Below are 22,649 nucleotides of genomic sequence, written 5' to 3' on the forward strand. Positions count from 1 at the left end.
CAGCCCCTCGCCTTCCCAAGAAAAAGTTGGTTTCCCCTAATCTTTCTTTTGGTGGCCACCTTAAAGGTTTTCATTCCTCTTAGTGTTACTGGTTCCACACATGCATCCTGTGAGTAAATATAAATGCTTCCTTCGTGGGAAAGCAAAAGCAAGAGAAACCTTATTTATAAAGTCTGATTTTAAAAAGAATGCAAAAACTGAGGGAATCGTAAGTAAAGCATCCAGCTTTCTGAAACAATTCAGATAGGAAGGAATAGGAAGTCGGCTTTAAATGGCTTAACGGGATTAGGGCTCTAAAGGTGGGTGAGGAGGTGGATGCTTTGGGTTAGGCCTGGCATTGCTTTTAAAAGATTATAACAATATTTGACAATGATACTAAATGGAGTTTATAAAGCAAATAGTCAGTTTTGAGACACTAGGGAAAACAAAGGATGTCTTTTGTTGTTGTTGTTTGTTTACACAAAATGATTGGCTAGAGTTAACAAGCCAAGTCCTGAAGCCAGAGTTTCATGGTGCTACTGAGATCTGTCACAGAGGAGAACCCAGCAGAAGTTGTTTAATGCACTTCATTGAGATTATCTGAGCTTTTGCTTTAAATTGCTTTAGGGAAGTCTGGCTGCGAACAGCTTCTTTGAAAGGTAAACATACTTCTGCTCTCCGATTCCATACACAGTTAATGAATGGCACGAGCCTTGCTGCCTGAGTGGGGGCAGTGCACAAGAATAAAACCTTTAGACATCAGTGCAGGTGCTAATGTGATTGCGAGAGTGTGATGTTTGGAAATGTCATAAATTATTAGAACAGCAGCCACTGACAATTGTAGCAATTCCAAAATAAAAGCTAATGAATATGATTTTGATTGTGAAGTACATTAGTTGTGTTCTTAAAATGAATTTCCTTATTTATCTGTACAAAGAAAACCACATGGAAATGAACCAAGAATATTCTTGATTTATATGTGAGTAAATGTCCAAAAGCTGACATGATGTTTTCATCCTCTTCCTCAGCTCCTTGACTTGTTTATGGTTTGGGACTGGTCCACTTACCTAGCTGACTATGGACAGCCAGCTTCAAAGTACCTTCGTGTGAATCCACACACAGCCCTTACTCTTTTGGAGAAGTGAGTATGTTCTCAAAAATAGTTTGGGTTTTTATTTTAGTTAGCATTTTACACAAGGTTTGATTCAGTAATAAAGAACTAAAAATTTCTCTGAAAAGAGAAATGTCTAGATGGAGTTTTAAAAGTCAGTACAGCAAGATGTAATGGCATGTGCCAGTCCTGAAGCAGGGGGATCATGAGTTTGAGGGAGCTGAAGCTATAGTGAGTGAAAGGTGGGAGGGAAGGAGAGAAATTCAGTCTGTTTTGATGAACAAAAGATAGGTCTCTTTCTTGCCTTTCAGAATTATCTTGATTATATATGTGAGGAAAAACATTTCTTTCCTAATGCATCTTGAAAATCTCAGGCTCAATTTGCTTTAAAATATGTTACTGGAAGCCTGAAATGTATAGCACAGTTGTTGAAGCTTTGTGCTAGGGCCTGAGTCCACCCCCCAGCTGGAGAGAACAGTGTTTACTTGCAGATATAAGAATTGGAGCTACTTAAAAATAAAACAAAATAGGGCCCAGAAATGGAATGTTTGCCTCAGTAGTAGCTAAGTCTTGGATTTTTTTGCAGGTAGAGAAATACATGAGTTGAGAAAACGATATTGTATAAAGCGAGACAGTGGGGTTTGCTGGTCCAGCTAAACATAGTGCTCCTTTTCTCTCATTATGTGGCAAACTTTCTTCACTCGATCATAGTTTATTTAAAGTGTAACATTAAAATGTACAGTTTTATGTTACTATTATATGTTATTTTCCCAAATTTCAAAATATTTGTGGTTATTTGATTTGAAAGGATGTAAGAAAGTCTTCACAATATTTATAAATTGATTTTATAATGTCATGAAATACTACTGAAGCAAAACCAGTACATTTTAAAATGTTCTAATGCCGTTTCCGCTTTCACGGGGTCTTGCTGTGAACGTACTAGCGCCCATGTAGAGTATTCTAATAAACCTCCTGGCTTGATATTCGACAACAGCACGGTATTTGAAAGCTGGTGTCTTAGATTTGTGTCCTAATGCCAGATCATCGCGCCCTCCCTAGCTCCATGTGCGTTGGATAGCACCGATTTTCATTTCAAGCACAGAGTTGGTGCTGGATAAGTCAGAACATGTTAAGAAAGAAGGAAGTCCTCGGCAGCAGCCTCCCTTTTTCAGCATTTACGTTTGTACGTGTTTGTAGGATGAAGGACGCCAGCAAGAAGAATAATATATTCGCCCAGTTCCGGAAGGGTGACCGAGACAGGCAGAAGCTGATAGAGACGGTGGTGAGGCAGCTCAGAGGCTTGGTGACGGGTGTGTCCCAGCACACGTAGACACTTCAGGCCCGTGGCTGAGCGCTTCTCCGTGGCCAGCCCTGGTCATGAGACTGTCTACAGAAGTCAGAAATACAGTGGAGGAAATACACTGATGAGGGCTTAACAAGTCATGGTAACAAACATCCTTTGTATGGATTTTTAAATAATTGAATACTATTTTATATATAAAAATGTAAGATTAATTTTTTCAATTTTAAAGGAAAAGTCAAAGTGTAATATATAAATCCAATAAATCGTGTATGAAACTGATTGCAAATATTAGAGAAACTTGTGTCTCTGCTTGTAAGTATTCTTTCTTCTTAAGCTTGAAAGAGCCTCTCTCATGTCATTATAGTTTGGGATGCAGGCACTCCTGAGAAGGGACTATTTGGCTGTCATTGTTGGACTTTTTATTTTCACCTCAGTTTGACTCATAGGCCTAAAATGTTTAGTTCTGCTGATTCTGAGGAGGAAATATACAGATCTTGAAAGTTCCTGAACTCAAACACAGCTCACCAGGAATGTCAATGACTTGCTCTACTTGGCTAGCTTAATCATTCTGAATATGAAGAGTTTTGGATTAGGAAGGGTTTGGATTTCCTAAAGATGCAGTATTTCTTGTAGCTGACCCCAGTTTTAAGGTTTTAGTTTGGTTTAAGTTAAAGGGGCTGTAGCTGTTCTGAGTTCCAACGGGGTTCAGGTGGATGCTCTTCTGATAGTAGATCTCAGTGCTGTGTGCTGTGGAAACAAACCAGGTCAGCTGAACTTGAAAACCTACAGCAAATGTACATTTTCCTTCGGCTAACTCACAGTGACACAGCTGACCTGGGACCCTGACCTCTGTTTACTCTCCGTTGTAATTATGCTGAAATGTCCCCTTTGCATTTTCCCGGATTTTTGCTGTAGACTACCTGACTCTGTAAAATAAGTATGAAGAGCTGTGCTTACATGTCTGGACTTTGTGATAAAACATTAAAAAGGGTTAGAGTTGTTGAAGAGTCTATTTCAAATATTCAGAGTTTCTCATTTAAACAGCCTCCTCCAGAAAAGGCCCATTATTCCCTAATTATCAGAATGGGCATGACACAAAACAAGACAAATTTGTTCTCTTGACAAAATACTCAGAGTACTTAACATTTTAAAATTATTACAGAAAAAATGGGATAATTCTTCAGACACAATGCATTCTATACTTTAGTTAGGCATGGTGAGCAGGGAGCTCTAAATATGTTGGAATGTGACTGCCCCTCACTTTCTGGGTACTTGGGAAAGACTCCTGGCTTTGGCCCAGGCATCTGGGGATTTGGAAAGAGGAACTTCCATATCCCGTGGGAGCAAAGCTCAAGAAGCAAGCTGTCAGCCCCTGGGGGTAAGGGGGTAGGGGGTAGGGGGCGGGCTCCGGAGATGGGCAGTGCAATTGAAAAGAAGCTAGAATTTGGTTTGGTCCCCAGACCAGAGCTGTGCCAGGATAAACGGCTTCTGGAAGACTTTGGGCGCCCCTGTGAATTTTAGGGGCAGCGAAATTACCATCTCCTGAAGCTTCCCTGAAATGGCTGGCTCCAAGTTCTTCACTCAGCCAGTTCAGGAACGCTGGCGTCACAACCCACTTTCCCTGAAAGAGACCAAGCAAAGGGAAGCAACTCCAGGGTTCTCAAGGCTCGAGGGTGGGGGACCAGAGAGGAAGCTAATGGCTTGGGACAGGTGGGCCAAGAGCATGGCCCGCTTGCAGAGTGTCTACTTCTCGTGGGCTTCTCATGCTGGCTGTGCTCCTGCTCGCACCAAGAGCGTGGAAGTTATAGTGCAAAACCGCGGCCCCGCCGGAGGATGCGCAAGGGACACAGTCCCCGCCCAGATGCCACTCCTTATTTGGATCGCGAGATGAGCCCGCCACTGCCCACTGCTTCCAGTCATTACTCTGAATGGGATCCTTTAAATATGCGTAGACACGTCACTTTGTTTGACCCAGGACCAGTCCCTAGGGAGGGAGGCAGTATCTATATAAAGGTGTGGAGGGTAGGCGGAGAAGGGTTAACCGAGTGGAGGAGAGAAGGTGGTGGGCAGGGGTCCGCAACTCCGGGAATCCTAACGGTGGTTGGCAGCGAACGGTGGTTGGCAGCGCGGTGAGTTTTCAGCCTTGCTCGCAGCTTCTACACTAGGAGCGCTGACCCAAGACCGTAAGGGCATTCCGGAGGCAAAGGGTTCACCATGAAGGGGCTGGCACTTTTTGACTGAAATGGGGAAAATATGTCCTGGGCCTCCAGCCTTGAGGAAAGCAAATTCTCTTAAGTGCTCAGGGTCACTGCCGCCTTCCACTGACAGTCTTGTTTTAAGAGCGGAAGTCTTATCTGAATTTATTAATCTGCAGCTTGGTCCCTAACCCTGGGACATTTCTGGACTGGATAGGTGAGCTCTGCACATTTCTTGAGTCCTCTGCCTTCCCAATGGCCTAGCCCTCCCCTCCCCCCCCCCCCCGCAGGCTTGCCATGTTTTCTTGGGGGTTGAGCTGTTTGTCCATGTTGGGGGCTGCGGGCACCGCTCTCCTGTGTGCCGGTCTGCTGCTCGGACTGGCCCAACACCTCTGGACCCTCCGCTGGACTCTGAGCCGGGATCGGGCCTCTGCCTTGCCCCTACCCAAGGGCTCCATGGGCTGGCCATTCTTGGGTGAAACGCTGCACTGGTTGGTTCAGGTGAGTAGTTTTATCATTCAGCAATGCCCCCCACCCCTTTCTGCATCTCTCACGGGACGCTCTGTTCTCAGCGCTCTTCGTAAGCATTCCTTTGCCCAGTATTCTAGGGATTCCTGAAACCCTCGCCATTGTCTAGCTACGCTAAGAGACCCCATGTCACCGAAGTTATAAACACATTTTAAACCCTTCTGATTAAACGTAGGTGTAAACTAGAGGCTTGGGGGGGTGGGGATTGAGGAACGTGGTAGCTACCGTCTTGCAAGCACAAACTGAAAAGCTGAGCTACATCTCAGCCATGTACCCTTGGGCGCTCGCGTTCCCAGTCTAAGCCTTTCTCTCACTTTACCAGTGGGCGTCTACATTCCCATAGAGTACCTGAGAGGCCCCTTTGGAGCCTTGTTTTGTAACTAATGTGACAGCCCGGGACAGGGAAGTTGTTAGGAAGAGGTAGTTGGGATGTCTGGGACGGATCTTCAGCCTTGCTGGCCCAGAAGCCCTTCGAGCTCCGCCTTGCTTGCAGGGCTCTCGTTTCCACAGTTCACGCCGCGAGCGCTACGGAACAGTATTTAAGACGCACCTTCTCGGCAAGCCCGTGATCCGCGTGAGCGGCGCAGAGAACGTGCGCACCATCTTGCTGGGAGAGCACCGCCTGGTGCGTAGCCAGTGGCCGCAGAGTGCGCACATCCTGCTAGGTTCACATACACTCCTCGGCGCGGTTGGCGAGCCCCATCGGCAGCGGCGTAAGGTGAGGGGAAAAACCAAAGGAACTTAAGATCCATGGTGCCTGGGTGCCTGCGATGAGCCAGGCCAGAGCCTGGTGTGCGATATATTCAGAACTTGACCAGGGTCCCCGCTAAAGGAACAGGTGGCCCGAGGTTTTGGATTGTAAAGCCAAACAGCACTACACGTCCTTTACTCCAGATCTTCTGTGGCAGGTGTTAGCAGCTTTGGGGATTCGGATTTAAGAGGAAAGGTTGGGGGGGGGGGGGGGAGGACTTTGTGGAGCAGCTAGCATTTGGATCCTAGATGGATGGGAGGGACTCCACACATCAAAGGAGAGGGAACCAAGCCAGCAAGTTTAGGCCTGTGCGGCTCAGAAGAGGAAGAAGGGACTGGTCTTTGCCTTTAGGTTGCAGAGTCGCTGAGCACAAGAGGCCAGCCTGCCCTGCGCTCATCGCGCTCCTTTCAGGTCCTGGCGCGCGTGTTCAGTCGCCCGGCTCTGGAGCAATTCGTGCCGCGACTGCAGGGGGCACTGCGGCGAGAGGTGCGCTCCTGGTGCGCGGCCCGAGGACCAGTAGCTGTCTACGGGGCTGCCAAAGCGCTCACCTTTCGCATGGCCGCGCGCATTCTCCTGGGTCTGCAGCTGGACGAAGCGCGATGCACCGAGCTAGCCCAAACCTTTGAGCAGCTGGTGGAGAACCTCTTCTCGCTGCCCTTGGATGTGCCCTTCAGCGGCCTGCGCAAGGTAATGCTGCCCCAAACTTTAGCTCATGGCTCCAGAGGGTCTCCCAAACCAGACAGGGTACCCTGGACTGAGAGTGTGGCCCAGCATACGGTGGGGTGCTGGTTGGTGGAGACCAGGGCTGCATCTTTTCGGACTCTCTGTACTACACGTCGTTTATTGGGTGCTTCTGACTCACGCTCTCGCTCCAGTGTAGCCTTCTTGAGTTTGGGTCTTAGTGGCAGGCATTCCGGCAGTCGGTTCGTCCTTGAAGTGCCTCGGAGTCTCTCCAACACCCTTTGGAAGGTTGGTGCTGGGGAACGCTCTGGGAGCCGGAGAGCTGCAGAAGAAGCCGGGCGCCATATCTAGTCTAGGCCGTAGTGTAGATGGGAGTCGGCTCACCGCCCTGGGCCCGCTGATTTCCGGATCAGAGAAGCAGGCCTTTTCTGAGTGATGGGCGGGGCCCTAGAGCTAAAGGAAGCTTAGTCCTGCCTTCTCTCTCCCTCTGCCCTAGAGCATTCAGTCGCTTGAATAAAAATAATAATTTGAAAAAGAATCTTGTGTGCTGGTCACCTTGCATACATTTTCTGGTTTAGTCCTTGCAACCTGCAAAGTGTTATTCTCATTATTGACAAGCAGGCCTCCTTGAAGTCATGAGACAAGCAAGAAAGCAGTCAAGATTTGAAGAAGATACTTCTGGCTACAAAACTCAAGTGTTCGCTTTCAACGTGTCCGCAGCGGCATTTTGTTTTTTGTTTTGGCTGGGCTTGCTTCCTGAACTCTGGAGAGCCATCCCTGCCCGCTTGGCCCAAACCCCTAATAGAAGTTAATGTTTAGAACATACAATAGTGTCTCAGGGAAGTTTTCCCAGGTGCCCCTTTTTCTTTGCACTGATGCTCACTGCCTTACCCGAGTTTAGGGAAAGGGTAATGGCTAAATGCACCTTAATGTTTCTGTGCCAGGTATGAGCACTGGCCGCTGTGGGAGGGAACAAGTGTTTGACCCCTCAGTGCTTTGTGTTCTGACCTCTGGGTGACATTAACTGCCTTGCCAGAGGAGGCTGGTGATGATTATCAAGACAGAGTAATGTTTGTAGACAGTGGACAAATCTATGACCACTTACTGAGCCCTGCCTACCACAGGCTAGGTGTGTAGCTAAGCTGAGACTAACGCCACGATCTAGGGGCATCTAGGTAACCAAGCCTGACCCTTGACCCTTCCCACCCCATCTGCCCTCTCTCCCTGTATGTACATCAGGGCATCCGGGCCAGGGACCAGTTGTATCAGCACCTGGATGAGGCCATTGCTGAGAAGCTTCATGAGGAACAGGCAGCAGAGCCAGGTGATGCCCTGCACCTGATCATTAACAGCTCTAGGGAGTTGGGCCATGAGCTCTCTGTGCAAGAGTTGAAGGTAGGTGATGGGAGACCACTCCTGCCCCCTCCCTGCCCCAGAGATCCCTCCACACATGATTCATTCCCAGTCATGTCCTGTTTAACACCATTTGGAGGCACAGACACACCTCAGTGTGAAAACGAAGGGCCCTGGGTTCTAGTCATGACTCTGCCACATCTGCCAGCTGTGAAGCCTTGGACTGGAGCCGTTCTTCCAGGATCCTAAGTCTGGCCTTCCAGGATGGATCTAGATATCTCTCCTCTTGGCCCCTCTACACCCCGTCTCTCACTCACCACATGCCTTTGCTATCGTCCTACCTGTGAAGCGTGCTTTACTGGTCAAACTCTACATCCTCAAAACTACGTTTTCCCTTGCTGAATCAGTAAGCCACTCTGGCACCTGGCACCTCTACCTGCCCATTTTGCCCCTGCTGCCAAGCCTCCTGTGGAATTAGGAACCCTTCCCGGGTATGTAGAGCATGCGTAGTGGGTAGCTGGAGGGCTGGAAGTAATGGAGTATGAGGGTCAGAGACCTCTAGAAATGTGAAGACTTCAGTCCCCCCATGAGATACTCTCGTGTGCTCTCTGGGCCTCAGTTTCCTCCACTCTTCTTCAGCTAACCACTGAAACCTAGGGGCCCAGGTTTAGTGTCTCTTCTGAGAATGGATGGGTGTGAAGTTCAAAGGCACCAAAAGGTTCAGGGGAGAATGATCTATAGACTCTAAGTCCTGGAGAGCTGAGTACCTGAGACAGTGCTGGCCTATGGCCGGAAGTAGCAAAGACGGAAGTCGGTAGTTTGCACTTTGACAGAACTAGGGAGTTTCAAGGGCCTGTAGGAGGATGTCTGGGCTCTGGGAGTCTCCGTCTCAGCTCCATTTGGTCTCCAATCAGGTCAGATTTCACTCCACAGAGACTATTATGTGCCTGTTCAATGCCAGATTCTGTGCTGGGATGCAGAATGAGTGGGTTGTTTCAGGGTCTCGGGTGCGTGGGTGGTATAGCCTCCTTGCAGTCACTGAAAACAGCACGTGAACACACGCACCGATGCTGCCCGGAAGAAAGGTACTGGAAGGGCTCTTAGGCAGGTGGTGGGGTCCTGCAGAATGCCCTTCGGCAAAGCAGGGCGGGAGGAGATGACCCAGAGATTCACTGCTGCAATTGCTAGCTCTAGGGACTGGGAGAGTTTCCCAGAGCCTCAGTTTCAACTTCATAAAATCAGAGCAGTGATTGCTCCCCACGGGGTGCAGGTGAGACTCTAACGAGTTAATATATTTAAAGCACTAAAATACTGCACAGAATAATAACCCTGTATCGCCTCTGAGAGCTCGTCCAAAGCGGGTGTATGTAGATGCTGGTCTGCCTATTGCTCAACAGGACTTTCCCAAATGAGAGACCTGAGTTTTGACCGATTTCAGAGCCGTGAGCATAACCGCCAGGACTATCAAGGCATCAAGGACATCAAGGCGCTAGTCTGAGCACAAGAGATAAGTTTGGATGCTTTTCACAGTAGGTTCAGAGCGGCTTGGCTGTCTTGCAGGAGTCGGCTGTGGAGCTCCTCTTCGCGGCCTTCTTCACCACGGCCAGCGCCAGCACGTCGCTCATCCTGCTGCTTCTGCAGCACCCGGCAGCCATCGCCAAGATCCAGCAGGAGCTGTCAGCGCAGGGACTGGGGCACGCGTGTAGCTGCGCACCCCTGGCCACAGGGCCCAGACCGGACTGCAGCTGTGAGCCCGACCTTAGCCTGGCGGCGCTGGGTCGTCTGCGCTATGTCGACTGTGTAGTCAAGGAGGTCCTTCGCCTCCTACCGCCGGTGTCCGGGGGCTACCGCACAGCGCTGCGGACCTTTGAGCTGGACGTAAGTGCGCCGCGCCGCGGGCCTCTGGATGCTTGCAGCGGCGCTGGGGTGGGAGGAAGGCAGGGAGATTAAGCACAGAGATCTCTTTCCCTTGCCAGGGCCTCAGCTTTCCCTCCAGTAAAATGGACTGAGCCCTATTCTATTCCCCGACTCTCTTTCCTCCAACCCCAGTAGAGGGATGCAAAGCCTAGTGTCTGAAGAGCTGGCAAAGTTAGAAATTTTATATATAGTATATATAGCTAGAAATAATTATATAAAGTGTAAGTATATACTTTATATAATTCAGCTCTTGCCAGTGATCCAGCGAGGTCAACTCAATTAGAGCCGAGTTCTAGAACGCAAACTTTTTCCTCTGTGCCTCACTCCTTGCAGCCAGTGCGTGTGGCTGGAAAGCACTACTTCTTTAGTTTGTCCCAAGACTCTCTCGCGCTTAGGCCTTATGCCTGGGAAATGCAACAGCCTTAATACAAAGAACAAAATCTTAATGGTTTCATCAGGCTGCCCTTGGCTGGACGGGGTTAAGAATTAGGCCTGGCTACATCTGGGAATAACTTGGACAGTTCTCCCTTTACTGTGGGTCTCAGTTTGCCTTCTGGGAGGATGTTTGTGTTTGTTTGTTTGTTTGTTTTCCCAGCTCCGATACTCCACACGAGGATGGGGGTGTTTGATGAATTGGCTGCTTTGGGGACTGTGGGGAATTCACACTGCAGAACTTGAGGGTCTCTGTCTGGATGGGGGTGCGTTGAAGAGGGGGTCTATGCAGAGAGGGAGTGAAACAAGGAGATCCCTAGTGTAGGGTGATGCCAGTCAAGAGGCTGGAAGGAGGAGAGTGTGCCGCAGAGGGGGAGCTGCCAGCCAAAGGCTGGTACTCAGAAGTGAATTGGGTGCTTAAACTTGATGCTGCAGTTCTGGTGTGCCTAGTAAACAGTGAGAGGAGCAGAGGATGGGCAGCTTCCAGGGCTGTAGGTAGAGCACAGGGAAGGCCCTACTCCTCCAGACCAAGAAACAGGACTAGAGAGAGAGAGAAAAAAAAAAGCACTCTAGGGTGATTCCAATGTGCTCTTTCTCCCCAGTGAGAATCTGAACAGTAACGAACCACCTCCCCCCCCCCCCCCCCCCCCCACCCCCCCCCCCCCCCCCCAACCCCGCTTCAGAAAACTGCAATCTTTTGAGGGACAGGTGGCTTGGTAGTTCAGGGATTGGAAGACACATGAAGAAGCCTAAGTGGGGCTGGGAATGTAGGTCAGTGGCAAGGGCTCTTTCCTAGTGTGAATGAGGCCCTGAGTTTGCAATACCTAGCAGGGGGCAAAGCGGGGGGCAGGATGGTTGGGAGGGTGGGAGTGGGCAGAGAGGGTGTGCATCTTCTAAAGTGTAACCACAAGGTCGTGTTATTGTGTGGAGGTGAGTGGGAAGGCGGGCAAGTCTTCAGTTAAATGCAAAGAATTTTATAATTTTATTATAACTGTCCCAGAGGAGCGACAATTCCCTGCTTCAGCTCAGGCAGCTAGTAGCTACAGTCTTACATTAAGTCTCCGGTGTCAGAAGAAAACAGGAAGAGAAAAACAACAAACTCATAATATTCAATTTCATGGGCACTAATGTGTATCAATCTCCTTTTGAAATTCTCCCAACAACGTGGATATTTTTTATTTCTACTTTCTCAACTAAGAAATGGGGGGGCGGGGGCGCAAGCAGTCTAAGATCTTACAGCTTACTAGTGAAGGCATTGAAACTGCAAAGCAGATCTTTTATCCTGGGGGTTAGTTAATCACAGGCCCCTGGAGGTTTATTTGGCATGTCTGGGTGGGGGTGGATGGTTAGGGAGATTGGCTCTGCCCACTTGCCGGTGTATAGCGATCAAGACGGGCCCCCTCACTTCTCAGGGCTACCAGATCCCCAAAGGCTGGAGCGTGATGTATAGCATCCGAGACACGCACGAGACAGCTGCTGTGTACCGTAGCCCGCCCGAGGGCTTCGATCCCGAGCGCTTTGGCGTGGAGAGTGAGGACGCGCGGGGCTCCTGCGGTCGCTTCCATTACATCCCGTTCGGCGGCGGCGCGCGCAGCTGCCTGGGCCAGGAGCTAGCGCAGGCGGTGCTGCAGCTGCTCGCCGTGGAACTGGTGCGCACCGCGCGCTGGGAGCTGGCTACACCTGCCTTCCCGGTCATGCAGACGGTGCCCATCGTGCATCCAGTGGACGGGCTGCGACTCTTTTTTCACCCTCTCGCGACTTTGGGTGCGGGGGATGGGTTACACCTCTGACTCGCTGCTCCTCTAGCCTTGACTTGCCCCGTGGCTGCCTCGCACACCCGGCCCTCCCATCTTCAGCGCCCTAGGTCCTCATGGCGCACTTTCACGGAGTCGTGGGTTTAACAAATGCTCATGGGACGATTCTGCGCTAGACTGGAAGGAGTAATAGACTGAGCCACCGCTCCTGCAGTGGAGGAGCTCCGGGCTTGGGGGAAGGAGCGCGCTGGAGAGCAGGAGGCGCGCTCCACTTCCTAGGCATTTCCCAAGATCTCAACAAGCCAGAGGTGGAGAGAACCTATCTCCACTTCACTTTCCTGTAGCAGGTCCGGCAAGGAATTTGTATGTGTGGCCCTGGCGGTGGTGGTTTGGTGTACATATCAAACCAGAGGAGAATTTGCAACTTCTTTAAAGTTAGCGGAGATACCAGAATAAGTCCAAAAGGCACACCCTCAGGCTTCTTGAGCCTTGGCAGAAATTCTGGCTCAACATCAGCACGTTCTGCTACAGATTTTTGAAAAGAAAAATTCCTGCTTAAAGAGTTTATTTAATATCCCCATTTATACAGAAGAGAATATGTTCTCTGGAGATGTCTCCAAGTCTGGTTCACGTGAGATTGAGACAGAACCCTTTGTGGGAGATTGAGATAAACAAGAGATTTGAGATAATTGGACCAAAACAGGAAGGCCAGGAGATAACATTTTCTGCCAGTGGTTTAGTCAGGAGCCTGGGGTGAAGAGGGGTGGGGTACAGAGACATACCTGAAGGACCCACAGTAGCCTATACCCAGGGGTCTAGAAGCTTGGCAGCCTCAGCCCCATGCTTCCCTCGGGAGCACGGATCTGGATTCTGGGTTTTGGATTATCTCTGCAACATTGGCTTGCGGAGTTGTTCTTTCTGCTTCTTCATCCTCTTTGCTCTTACCAAGGAGAAACGGGATCCAAGAGACCGGTGACCCTCCTGAGGAGTCACTGCTGTCCTGCATCCCTTCTCTCATCGCTCAGCCCTCCGCCCCACCTCTGAGCCCATGCCACCTGTGGAACTCAGCCCTTTCCCTTTTCCCAGCCATCCCTAGCCTGTCTTAAGGACTGTCTGGCCTTTCCAACCCAGAGATTCCCACCACTGTTTAAATCAAATCCATTATCATCCTGCCTTTCTCCCCAAAAGCCCACTTCAACCTGCCCCCCACACTCCCACCCACACTCCTGGGCAAGAGTACATAACTGGTGAGCCAGGGGAGCTGTAACCTGTAACTCTGTGGTGAATCAGGAGGAAACTGGTGGTCTCCTGACCTTATGCTTAAAGTGGATCCTGGGGCCTGAAGTGGGGTGTGTGTGTCAGGTGATACTTGAAGGTGAGCTGTTGGTGTTCACTCCACCATAACACCTCTATGGGGTAGTTATCACCCATAACTGGTCAGAGTAAAGGCCTGGTCCTGAGCTCTGCAGGCACCAGGGGGAGCAAAGGTATTGTGGTGCAGACCTACCACCTGAGAAGCCTGGATCTGGATGAGGAGGACAAAGACCCTGCCTGCTTCAAGGTTGATTCTGATTTGGGGAGAAAAAAAATAGGGAAGGTGCCTTTCAAAAGCCAGGGCAAACTGGCTCAAAGAGACTTGTTTACTTGCTTTGGGGTCTGGACCAACTACAAACACGCAGGCGTGCTCCAATTTTCCCTCATTTCCCATCATTGCATCATATTACTGAGGAACACATAGGCTCCTGGTTTAGCAACTGCAAGTTCTTAGGGAAAGAGCAGATGTAGTTCTTGCTGCTGGGACATCTGATGTTCACAGAAAGAGGCAGACAATGAACAAACAAGGAAAACAGAAACAAAAACAAAACGAAACAAAATCCCGAGAATGCCCAGTGGTAAAAAGCACAGAGACGCTAACCACCACCACCACCACCACCACCACCACCACCACCACCACCACCACAACCCAAACCACAAACAAAACAGGCTTTTAACACAGAGTTAATCTAAATTTCGACACTTGGGCAAGGGAACCCGTCTGGGGACATTGGCAGGGGTCAGTCTCCAGCCAGCATTGGGAAGAGCAGCAGGTATGGATCCCTAAAGGGGGCTGAAGGGACGCTCAGGAGCTTGTGCTGGTCATCCCGATTCCTGCTACCCCTTTCCTCCAGCAGAAACAGAACAGCAGAGACAACCGCTCGCACAAACCTGACCCCACAGCCCTGAACCCTTAGCAATAGGAAAACTGTTTGCCAAACAGTTTGTTTCTCGGCTAGCCAATCTCCCCTTCCCCACCCACCACCGCCCAATAAAGTTTGGTGAAATTCCTAGATCAAAGTTCTTATTGGGCTGGTAATTTATTGACCCTCTCCTCCCCCGTCAAGAAATTTTTAAATGATCTGGCATTTTTAATATTTAGTGTTTTCCTGCCAGGTGCCCTGCGGATCTTGACTACCAGTTAGATTTTTAATTTTATTTTTTAAGTATTCTTTCTTTTCCCATGTGGCCATTTCCAGCGCGCTAGCGGGGCTCATCTTGTGACCCAGCGTGCGCTGAACTTGGTGGGGTGGCCCGGCAGAGTTCACTGGGATGTCACGGTCCGGCCTGCAGGGGTCACAGGCGGGTCAGGCTAAAGGATTGGGAATGTGCCCCAGGTCACGCCCCCGCTGGCCGATTTTGCACACCGACCGGAGGCGCTCTCCACAAAGGGGCGGGCCGAGATTTCTGAGAATTACCTCCAGCACAGTCCGTCCGCGTTCCTGCCGGTGCAGAAGCTGGTACGCAGTCCTTACAATAACCAAACCATTACAAGATATGACAGCGGCAGTGCCCGCCTCCCGAGAGCCTCTGAAACACTGAACAGAGCTTTGGGAAACCACCGAGTCCCCGAAATACAACCCATGGGCATCCCTGCTTAGAGAGATGCTAGGTTTGTGCGGGTCCTCACGACCTTTGCGGGTATGGGTGTCGTTTGGGGACCACCACTGGGAGGCCACATATTTAACAGCTTTAGTTTGTTTTCACCTTCAAAGGACTCTTCCCAAGGGGTGCGAGTGAGCTTTTGCTAGAGCCAGTGTTCAGTTCTAAACAAACACACGTCATTCTGTTTGTTTTCCGCGTCGCTGGTGAGTTCAGTGCCCAAACCAAGACAGTGTGTGGCACTGGCTGAAGCGATGTGGCGGGAGGTCATGGGAAGCCCAGAGCGTGTGTGTGCGCGCATCACGCAGATCCCCTGAGCTCGGTATTGGCTTCAGGAGCTGCTGATGGAAGTTCGACACAATCCCTGGGACTCGTTTCCCAGTGCGGAGTCCCTGTACGTTCCCAATGGCTGGTGACAAAAGCATAGAACCAAACAGCCCTCGTACCAGGGTTTGTACCTTTGCATTGGGTGGGATCTGGGAGACTGGAGAGAAGTTCCAGAGCCTTGAAACCCGACCATTCATTCTATTAATGCAGCTTAATGAGCCATTTGGGAAGCAGAAGCCCCCTTTGGGAACTCACAGCTGCCTTGAGGTGTAGACACAGTGGAAACAGTGGAAATAGCCTTTTTCCTAAGGAATGGACACAGACAGGAGGAAGCTTGATAGCTCGCCCAAGATTCAGGCACTCTGAGGTGGAACAGGACTCCTGGGTTTTCCTCCTTCTGTCTTCCTCCCCACAACTGCCTGAGCTGGGGGCCCTCTTCCCTGCTGCCTGGCTGGGGGTCGGGGGGGGGGGAGTGCAAGCCCCAGTGGCATCGGAATTGGGCCAGCTTGGCGGTATTACTACAGCTGGACGTTGACTTTGGAGCCACTGGTCTCTTTAGTACACTACTGGGCTTCATTCAGAGCAGGGGAATCGGGTTTGTGCAAGGCTGCATGCACCTGGGGTCCCAGAGAGCTGAAAGCTTACTTGCCTTGAATCCTAAAGCAGCGCTTCCAAGACTTCATGCGCTGGCTTTCTTGTAGTCCACTGGAGGCCTAGGAATCCACGATCTGCTAGTCATACTTGACCTCCAAGACTCTGGCTTGGACCCTAGCCCTGGGATCTTCTTGGGATCCTCACAGATCAGGAAATGTTTGGGATCTCATTTATCCAACCTGTGGGTCAAGTCCACTGAATGGTCAGTCCGGAACGCGCTTTCCAAGTCCGTGAGGCGCCTGTGAATGAAAGCCTGTGAATGACAGTCGGGCTGGGACAGCCGGTATGACCCGGACCGAAAGACAGCTGGGAAACCCAGGACTCCAGATTCCCGCTTCTCAGAACCCCGATCCACAGCCCGCTCCCCTGCCCCCAACCGCTCCCTGCTGAGTCGGAGCTCGGAAAACCCGGGATAGGGGAGGCGGAGTTCCTAGCCCCGCACCCCAGGAGGCGCGCTCCGAGGGAAGCCGCCAGTGCGCCGCCTCTGCCTAGGCGCGGAACAAACGGTTAAAGATTTTGGGCAGCGCCTCGCGGGAGGAGGAGCTAGGGGCCAGATCCGCAATTAAAGATGAACTTTGGGTGAACTAATTTGTCTGACCAAGGTAACGTGGGCAGTAACCTGGGCGGCCTATAAAGAGGGCGCGCGGCAGGGTTCGGAGCGAGGGCGGCGGCGGCAGGTGGCGCGGAGGCTGCTGCATGCCATGGGGCTCCCGGCGCTGCTGGCCTGTGCTCTCTGCACCTTCGTGCTGCCGCTGCTGCTCTTTCTGGCAGCCACCAAGCTCTGGTACCTGTACTGTGTGAGCAGCCGCGACCGCAGCTGCGCTCTCCCTTTGCCCCCCGGGACCATGGGCTTCCCATTCTTTGGGGAAACATTGCAGATGGTGCTGCAGGTAAGGGAGCTCGGGAAGGGACCTGACGCTTCCCGGGAGTCCGCCTCAGCTCTGGGCCTGGGCTGAAGCCGGCCTAAGTGTCCTCGCGAGGGAGGCGACTTAGGCTAGAAGAGGGGCTAGACGGAGGCCAGATGCTCCCCGGCGCCCCCTCACGCGGGTTACGGGTCTCTCTCCTCCACCTCCCTCGCAGCGGAGGAAGTTTCTGCAGATGAAGCGCAGGAAATACGGCTTCATCTACAAGACGCATCTGTTCGGACGGCCCACGGTGCGGGTGATGGGCGCAGATAACGTGCGGCGCATCTTGCTGGGAGAGCACCGGTTGGTAGCGGTGCACTGGCCTGCGTCGGTTCGCACCATCCTGGGCGCCAGCTGCCTCTCCAACCTGCACGATTCCTCTCACAAGCAGCGAAAGAAGGTGAGGGCGAGGTGGCAACGCTTTGGCTAGCAGGAAGACCTCATTCTTTGGCTTGGCTCAGACAAATAGATGCGGGGCAAATGCTAGGTTAATGAGGTGGGGACCAGGATCTTCTTTCAGATCCACTTTAGCTTTCCCTGCCAGCACGTGCGTAGGACTGGAGGCACTGGGGGTTCCTGGAAGGGCACTTGGGAGGGTGGGGTAGGTGTGTGTGTGTGTGTGTGTGTGTGTGTGTGTGTGTGTGTGTGTGTGTTGGGGGGAGAGGTTTGTAAAGCTCTCTGCTCCTGCGGGGGTCAGGTGATTATGCAGGCTTTCACCCGTGAGGCACTCCAGTGCTATGTGCCGGTGATCGCCGAGGAGGTGGGCAGTTGTCTGGAGCAGTGGCTAAGCTGTGGCGAGCGCGGCCTCCTGGTCTACCCCGAGGTGAAGCGCCTCATGTTCCGCATCGCCATGCGCATCCTGCTGGGCTGCGAGCCGGGTCCGGCGGGCGGCGGAGAGGACGAGCAGCATCTGGTGGAGGCCTTCGAGGAGATGACCCGCAATCTCTTCTCTCTTCCCATTGACGTGCCCTTCAGCGGGCTGTATCGGGTAAGGGCGGTTTGCGAAGTTGGAGCTAGGGGCGTGCAAGCCTGACGTCCGCTCACCGCCATGCTGTCTCCGCGCTCAGGGCGTGAAGGCGAGGAACCTCATTCACGCACGCATCGAGGAGAACATTCGCGCCAAGATCCGCCGGCTTCGGGCAGAAGAGCCGCAGGGGGATTGCAAGGACGCACTGCAGCTTCTGATTGAACACTCATGGGAGCGGGGAGAGCGGCTGGATATGCAGGTGAGTAGCAATTTTAAAAGATGCCAGGGGTGAGGGGACGTTTCCTGGGAAAGTGTCCTGTCAGGGGCCCAGCTTCTCCCAGCCTCCACTCGCAGACTCATGGATCCTGAAGGTTGATGCTAGCTAGGTCTGGAGAGCTGTAGAAGAGGGTGGCTGCGCAACTGGAATGGTCCCGAGGTTCAAAGGGAAAGTCTCATTTGCAAAGATGAAAAGAACGTTGGGAGGTATTAATAAAACCAAGGCGTTAGCTCGGTAGGTCGGGGAAGAGTAGAATTAAGGGGGTTTTGCGTTTTGTTTGCATTCTTGTGACTTTCTATGAGCAAAAACGTTTATCCCTGTAATCTTCTATACAGTATTCTCAGTTCGGTTCTTTGTAACATAACGGTGCTGTAAAATTGCACGCTGGTCTGAATAAACTTCCGTCTTTATACTTAGGCACTAAAGCAATCTTCAACAGAGCTCCTCTTTGGTGGCCATGAAACCACAGCCAGTGCAGCCACGTCGCTGATCGCTTACCTAGGACTCTACCCACATGTTCTCCACAAAGTCCGAGAAGAGATCAAGAGTAAGGTAAGAGGATTCTAGAGGTTCCTTATTTGTCTAGAACATTCCCCTACTGCCCCCCCCACCCCCACTTTCCAGTAAGTAAGTTTGCTTCCTACACCGAGTGCTATGAAAGTGAAGGACCAAAGGCTAGGTGGGCCATCAGGGAGAGACTCCTGAGTTTAAAGAGGCAGCTCTGTGCTAAGATCTCTCTTGGGCAGAGTTTGACCTTGTGTTCCTGCTCCTCCTCCACCCTTTGCAGAACTGTGGAGATTACTAGGTTCTCCTTTCGTGGATTTTTGCCCATTCAAGAAAATGAATAGGGTGGTCAGTGCCATAGCTGATCAGGGTGGGCAGTGTTGGTGAGGGGACAAGGTGTGACTCTATACCTGATGAGCAACATTCCCTGGCTGAAAATAGGTGGTGGGTTTGGACTGGCCATTCATTGCTATTTCCCTTTTATCCCCTCCCATCCAGAGCCTTTGGGTTTAGGTAACAGTCCTGTTGACATCAGCTGGCGTGATTTTATTGGAGTGCCCAAGAATCATTCACCTCTGTATCTGTTTTAATAGGGCTTACTTTGCAAGAGTAATCAAGACAACAAGTTAGACATGGAAACTTTGGAGCAGCTTAAATACACTGGCTGTGTTATTAAGGAGACCCTTCGATTGAACCCCCCAGTTCCAGGAGGGTTTCGGGTTGCTTTGAAGACTTTTGAGTTGAATGTGAGTTCTCCTCCTACCCCATCCCCCAACCTGCCTGCTTTGCTGTGGCTTCTAGCCTCAGCCTCCCTGAGTGGCACTGTCTTGCTCTATGAATGCTCGGTTCTGCGAATCAATACTTCCACTTGCCCTCTACTCTTAACCCCAACATATCTGTGATAACCTTTTGTAGTTGCAAGCTCAAGTCCAGCTTGTCGGTTCTTAGGACTTCATACAATTTTTTTTTTTTTCAGGGATATCAGATTCCCAAGGGCTGGAATGTTATTTATAGTATCTGTGACACTCATGATGTGGCAGATATCTTCACTAACAAGGAGGAATTTAACCCTGACCGCTTTCTACTGCCTCATCCAGAGGATGCATCCAGGTTCAGCTTCATTCCATTTGGAGGAGGCCTTCGGAGCTGTGTAGGCAAAGAGTTTGCAAAAATTCTTCTTAAGATATTTACAGTGGAGCTGGCCAGGTATTGTGATTGGCAGCTTCTAAATGGACCTCCTACAATGAAAACCAGCCCCACTGTGTACCCCGTGGATAATCTCCCTGCAAGATTCACCCACTTCCGGGGAGATATCTGATGGGTATTTCAACTCTTGGACTTCTTTGAAGTGTACTTTTTTTTGGTGCCATGTTGCCTTTATTTAATTTCTAAATGTATAGTATAATATTTATATGTCTCTCCTACAGCCCCATGGTCTTTAAATATTAAAATAATGAACTTGTATGATTTCCAAATAAAGTAAAATTAAAAAGTGCTTTTCTTGTTTCTAAGATTCTTGTTGGCAAGCTGGCCATGATGGTACATGGCTGTAATCCTGGCACTTAGAAGGTCAGGGCAGCAAGAACAGGCATTCAAGGCCAGCTTAGGCTACAGAGATACTGTCTCAAAAGAACAAAACACAGCAACAGAAATTCCCATTAGGAAAAATTGACTGGCTCGATGTTTGTACTTTGTGTATTTAAAATGCTTTAGAGTGAAACCACAGTCCTCCTCCATGTTAGAAAATAGGTATTATGTATGTACTGTCTAAAGGTATTTTTTGCAAATTCTTCTAAGGTAGTTGAGAGTCCATATTTTGAAACATTATCAAAGCTAATTAAGTTAAATTTATTGACTTATATTTTATGGTGCTGGGGGTTGGATGGAAGGCCTCACACATGTAGAGGAAGCCCTTTATCACTGAGGTACAGCTCCCTGTTGCCAGCCCAAAGCTAATGTTAGATTCTTTTCTTTATGTGCTTTTGGGAGTTGAGCCCAGGACGATTTTAGTTATTTGGTGTTGGTTGTTGGCTTTACAGTAGAGAAAGATGGTTCTGGGAAGGTAACGATGATGGTGCATTGGGAAGCACCCTTCTCGTGTACCGGGGTGGGCATATCTAACATCTAGTTAGCATAATTAATCTATGTCCTATAGAGGCAGAACTCCTCTTTGAAGTTGATGTTTTAGATAAGACAGAGCCAGTCACTCTGATTATGGACAGTTCTGGACCAAAATGAAATTAAAAAAAAAAATTCTGGCATGTCACCTTTACTCAGACATTGCTTCTGAAAACAGTGCTAGAAAAGGCAAGGCTGATGGAGATAAGCTGAGCCCAGGCTTTCTTTATTCAAGATGAGGCAGGAGGAGCAGATTCAGTTCACTGACAGATAAAGTTTTTATCTGTCTCTGGCAATAGGGTGTGAGCCTGACATGACTGATAAAATGGCCCAGTCATGACCCTGTGAACCTTGGCTAACCTCCTGGAAAGCACAGGTTTGCCACAGTCCTGACCCTGGCATGGCCACGTTTCTAAACTGAAGGCCGGACTCAATCCAGAAAGGTTAGCCACGGTGACTTGCTTATGCAAGCACATTCTCCGTTTTGAAATGGCACAACCTGCTTACTGAACCTCTGACGGCTTGTAGGCTTTGGACTTTAAATTCTTCATTAAAAGTGGAGAATTTGGCAATACCACAGAAACCGGGTGGTCTGAAATAGGTGTTTGAACAGCGTTCTGTTGACAATTAGTCTTGCATATTCTACCTGACTTTAGTGTTTGGATGGAACTACTTATTGCTGGATTCTTCTGATAGTTAGAGGGCTTATTGAATAACCCACAATGCCTTACGGTATTGTGGCCTTGCACTGCACCATACAGAAATGAGATGGGCTGCCAAAGCTGCAGTATTCTCTACTAGGAAAAGGTGGTCCACCCACCCTCTCCAGAACATTTGCTCTAGATCTTTGCAGATAGATTGAGCTAGCCTGAGGGCATCATGATCACAGATTATTTATACAAGGTCGTTTTAGGAAGATTTCAACACTTTGCATTTTGTTGGCAGGTGATTAGCCTTTAACAACAATGTCTTTGGTGACTTGAAGACACCAAATCCCCACCAGCTGAGTTCTATAGGAAACTTGAGGCATTTTAACATATAATTCAACTTCTTAAAAAGCCACCTTAAATTTTTTTTTTTTTAAATGTGGAGAGTTTGAGAAAGGTGCTCCTGGCTTCTCAAGGATACCTTTAGCTAAGTTATATTGTCTAGAATCCACTTCAAAAGTACACCTCCAGTTCAGTCTCTGATAATGCTATGCTGAGAGAAGGCAGGCTAGGTGTGTGGTGTGAGGCTGGTGCTTGTGGGCTGTTGGAAAGGACATAAAGTGAGCCTGGGTCACACCTATCTGGGACAAGCATGTTTATGGTACAAGTGCATGTGGGTCAGTGCCCATGTGATGGAGAAATGATGAAGAGTTGGCCAAAACTCTGGAAAGAGGGCAGTGGCTATAGAAAATAGCCCCTGGGGTTCCCAGGAATCCATACATGGTTGGGGTGTGTGTGTGCAAACACTCCCTGTAGCTGTAGGTGGGCTCATCACACCGAACTGAGCCCTCTACCTCCTTCCCCACTGAACTGAGCCCTCTACCTCCTTTCCCACCGAACTGAGCCCTCTACCTCCTTCCCCACTGAACTGAGCCCTCTACCTCCTTCCCCACCGAACTGAGCCCTCTCCCTCCTTCCCGCAGTGTTTACCCTTGTCATTTTCTGAGCTTTGGTCTTCAGTCAGAGTTGTGGCGCCAACGACCACAGATCATTACCAGGGCAGGGATGTGAAGGGGAGAGCATCCATCTTCTGAAGGACTATAACCTCCTCTTAGCACACTCTGGAGATCCAGATAAGGAGATACACCAGGAGTTCTGGAATCAGAAAAGACTTCCTGAAGCCTCTCCTACCCATCCCTAACCCTTACCTAACAGCTAGTAACATTTGCCTATTATCTTTCCAATTTTCTGTAGCCAACTGAGGGGTCACTATTTCCAGACTTCCTTTCTGCTATTGGGCTCTTTCACAAGTGACCTGAATTGGGGCTCC

The 22,649-nt window shown here is 50.1% G+C and overlaps 3 protein-coding genes across 4 annotated transcripts in view; all 3 read left to right on the plus strand.

Annotated features, from left to right (window-relative positions):
- Exoc6 (exocyst complex component 6) overlaps positions 1-3,398 on the plus strand; it is a 131,778-nt gene extending 128,380 nt beyond the window's left edge. The window contains exons 17-18 of the mRNA XM_036179024.1: positions 1,008-1,120; positions 2,288-3,398. Coding sequence (XP_036034917.1) covers positions 1,008-1,120; positions 2,288-2,420 — 246 coding nt within the window. The 3' untranslated portion in view covers positions 2,421-3,398. The remainder of the gene's footprint in view (positions 1-1,007; positions 1,121-2,287) is intronic.
- A 1,455-nt stretch (positions 3,399-4,853) lies between these two features.
- On the plus strand, positions 4,854-12,353 carry LOC118594867 (cytochrome P450 26C1). The gene is made up of 6 exons (XM_036205098.1): positions 4,854-5,089; positions 5,610-5,834; positions 6,279-6,554; positions 7,788-7,943; positions 9,462-9,779; positions 11,663-12,353. The coding sequence occupies exons 1-6, from the start codon at positions 4,886-4,888 to the stop codon at positions 12,038-12,040; spliced, it is 1,557 nt and encodes a 518-aa protein (XP_036060991.1). The 5' UTR covers positions 4,854-4,885; the 3' UTR covers positions 12,041-12,353.
- Positions 12,354-16,450: 4,097 nt separating this feature from the next.
- On the plus strand, positions 16,451-20,088 carry LOC118595957 (cytochrome P450 26A1). Of its 2 annotated transcripts, none has more exons than XM_036206694.1 (7): positions 16,451-16,503; positions 16,982-17,206; positions 17,504-17,794; positions 17,874-18,032; positions 18,468-18,602; positions 19,148-19,300; positions 19,531-19,981. In XM_036206694.1, exons 2-7 carry the CDS (start codon positions 17,000-17,002, stop codon positions 19,870-19,872), a joined length of 1,287 nt encoding a protein of 428 aa, XP_036062587.1. In that variant the 5' UTR covers positions 16,451-16,503; positions 16,982-16,999; the 3' UTR covers positions 19,873-19,981. The 2 variants fall into 2 exon arrangements, with proteins under 2 accessions (XP_036062587.1, XP_036062586.1); XM_036206693.1 differs by lacking the exon at positions 16,451-16,503 and adding an exon at positions 16,509-16,791 and having other exon boundaries at positions 19,531-20,088.
- The last annotated feature ends 2,561 nt before the right edge of the window (positions 20,089-22,649 follow it).

This window comes from Onychomys torridus, chromosome 1 (assembly GCF_903995425.1).
Source record: "Onychomys torridus chromosome 1, mOncTor1.1, whole genome shotgun sequence".
NCBI lineage: Eukaryota > Metazoa > Chordata > Mammalia > Rodentia > Cricetidae > Onychomys > Onychomys torridus.

Bases quoted from the DNA above. Each gene is read 5' to 3' on its own strand.
- LOC118594867 (XM_036205098.1), top strand. From the start codon at position 4,886: ATGTTTTCTTGGGGGTTGAGCTGTTTGTCCATGTTGGGGGCTGCGGGC. The intron at 5,090-5,609 runs GTGAGTAGTTTT...CCTTGCTTGCAG, and splicing joins CGCTGCACTGGTTGGTTCAG to GGCTCTCGTTTCCACAGTTC. The intron at 9,780-11,662 runs GTAAGTGCGCCG...CTCACTTCTCAG, and splicing joins TGCGGACCTTTGAGCTGGAC to GGCTACCAGATCCCCAAAGG.
- LOC118595957 (XM_036206693.1), top strand. From the start codon at position 16,603: ATGGGGCTCCCGGCGCTGCTGGCCTGTGCTCTCTGCACCTTCGTGCTG. The intron at 18,603-19,147 runs GTAAGAGGATTC...CTGTTTTAATAG, and splicing joins GAGAAGAGATCAAGAGTAAG to GGCTTACTTTGCAAGAGTAA. The intron at 19,301-19,530 runs GTGAGTTCTCCT...TTTTTTTTTCAG, and splicing joins TGAAGACTTTTGAGTTGAAT to GGATATCAGATTCCCAAGGG.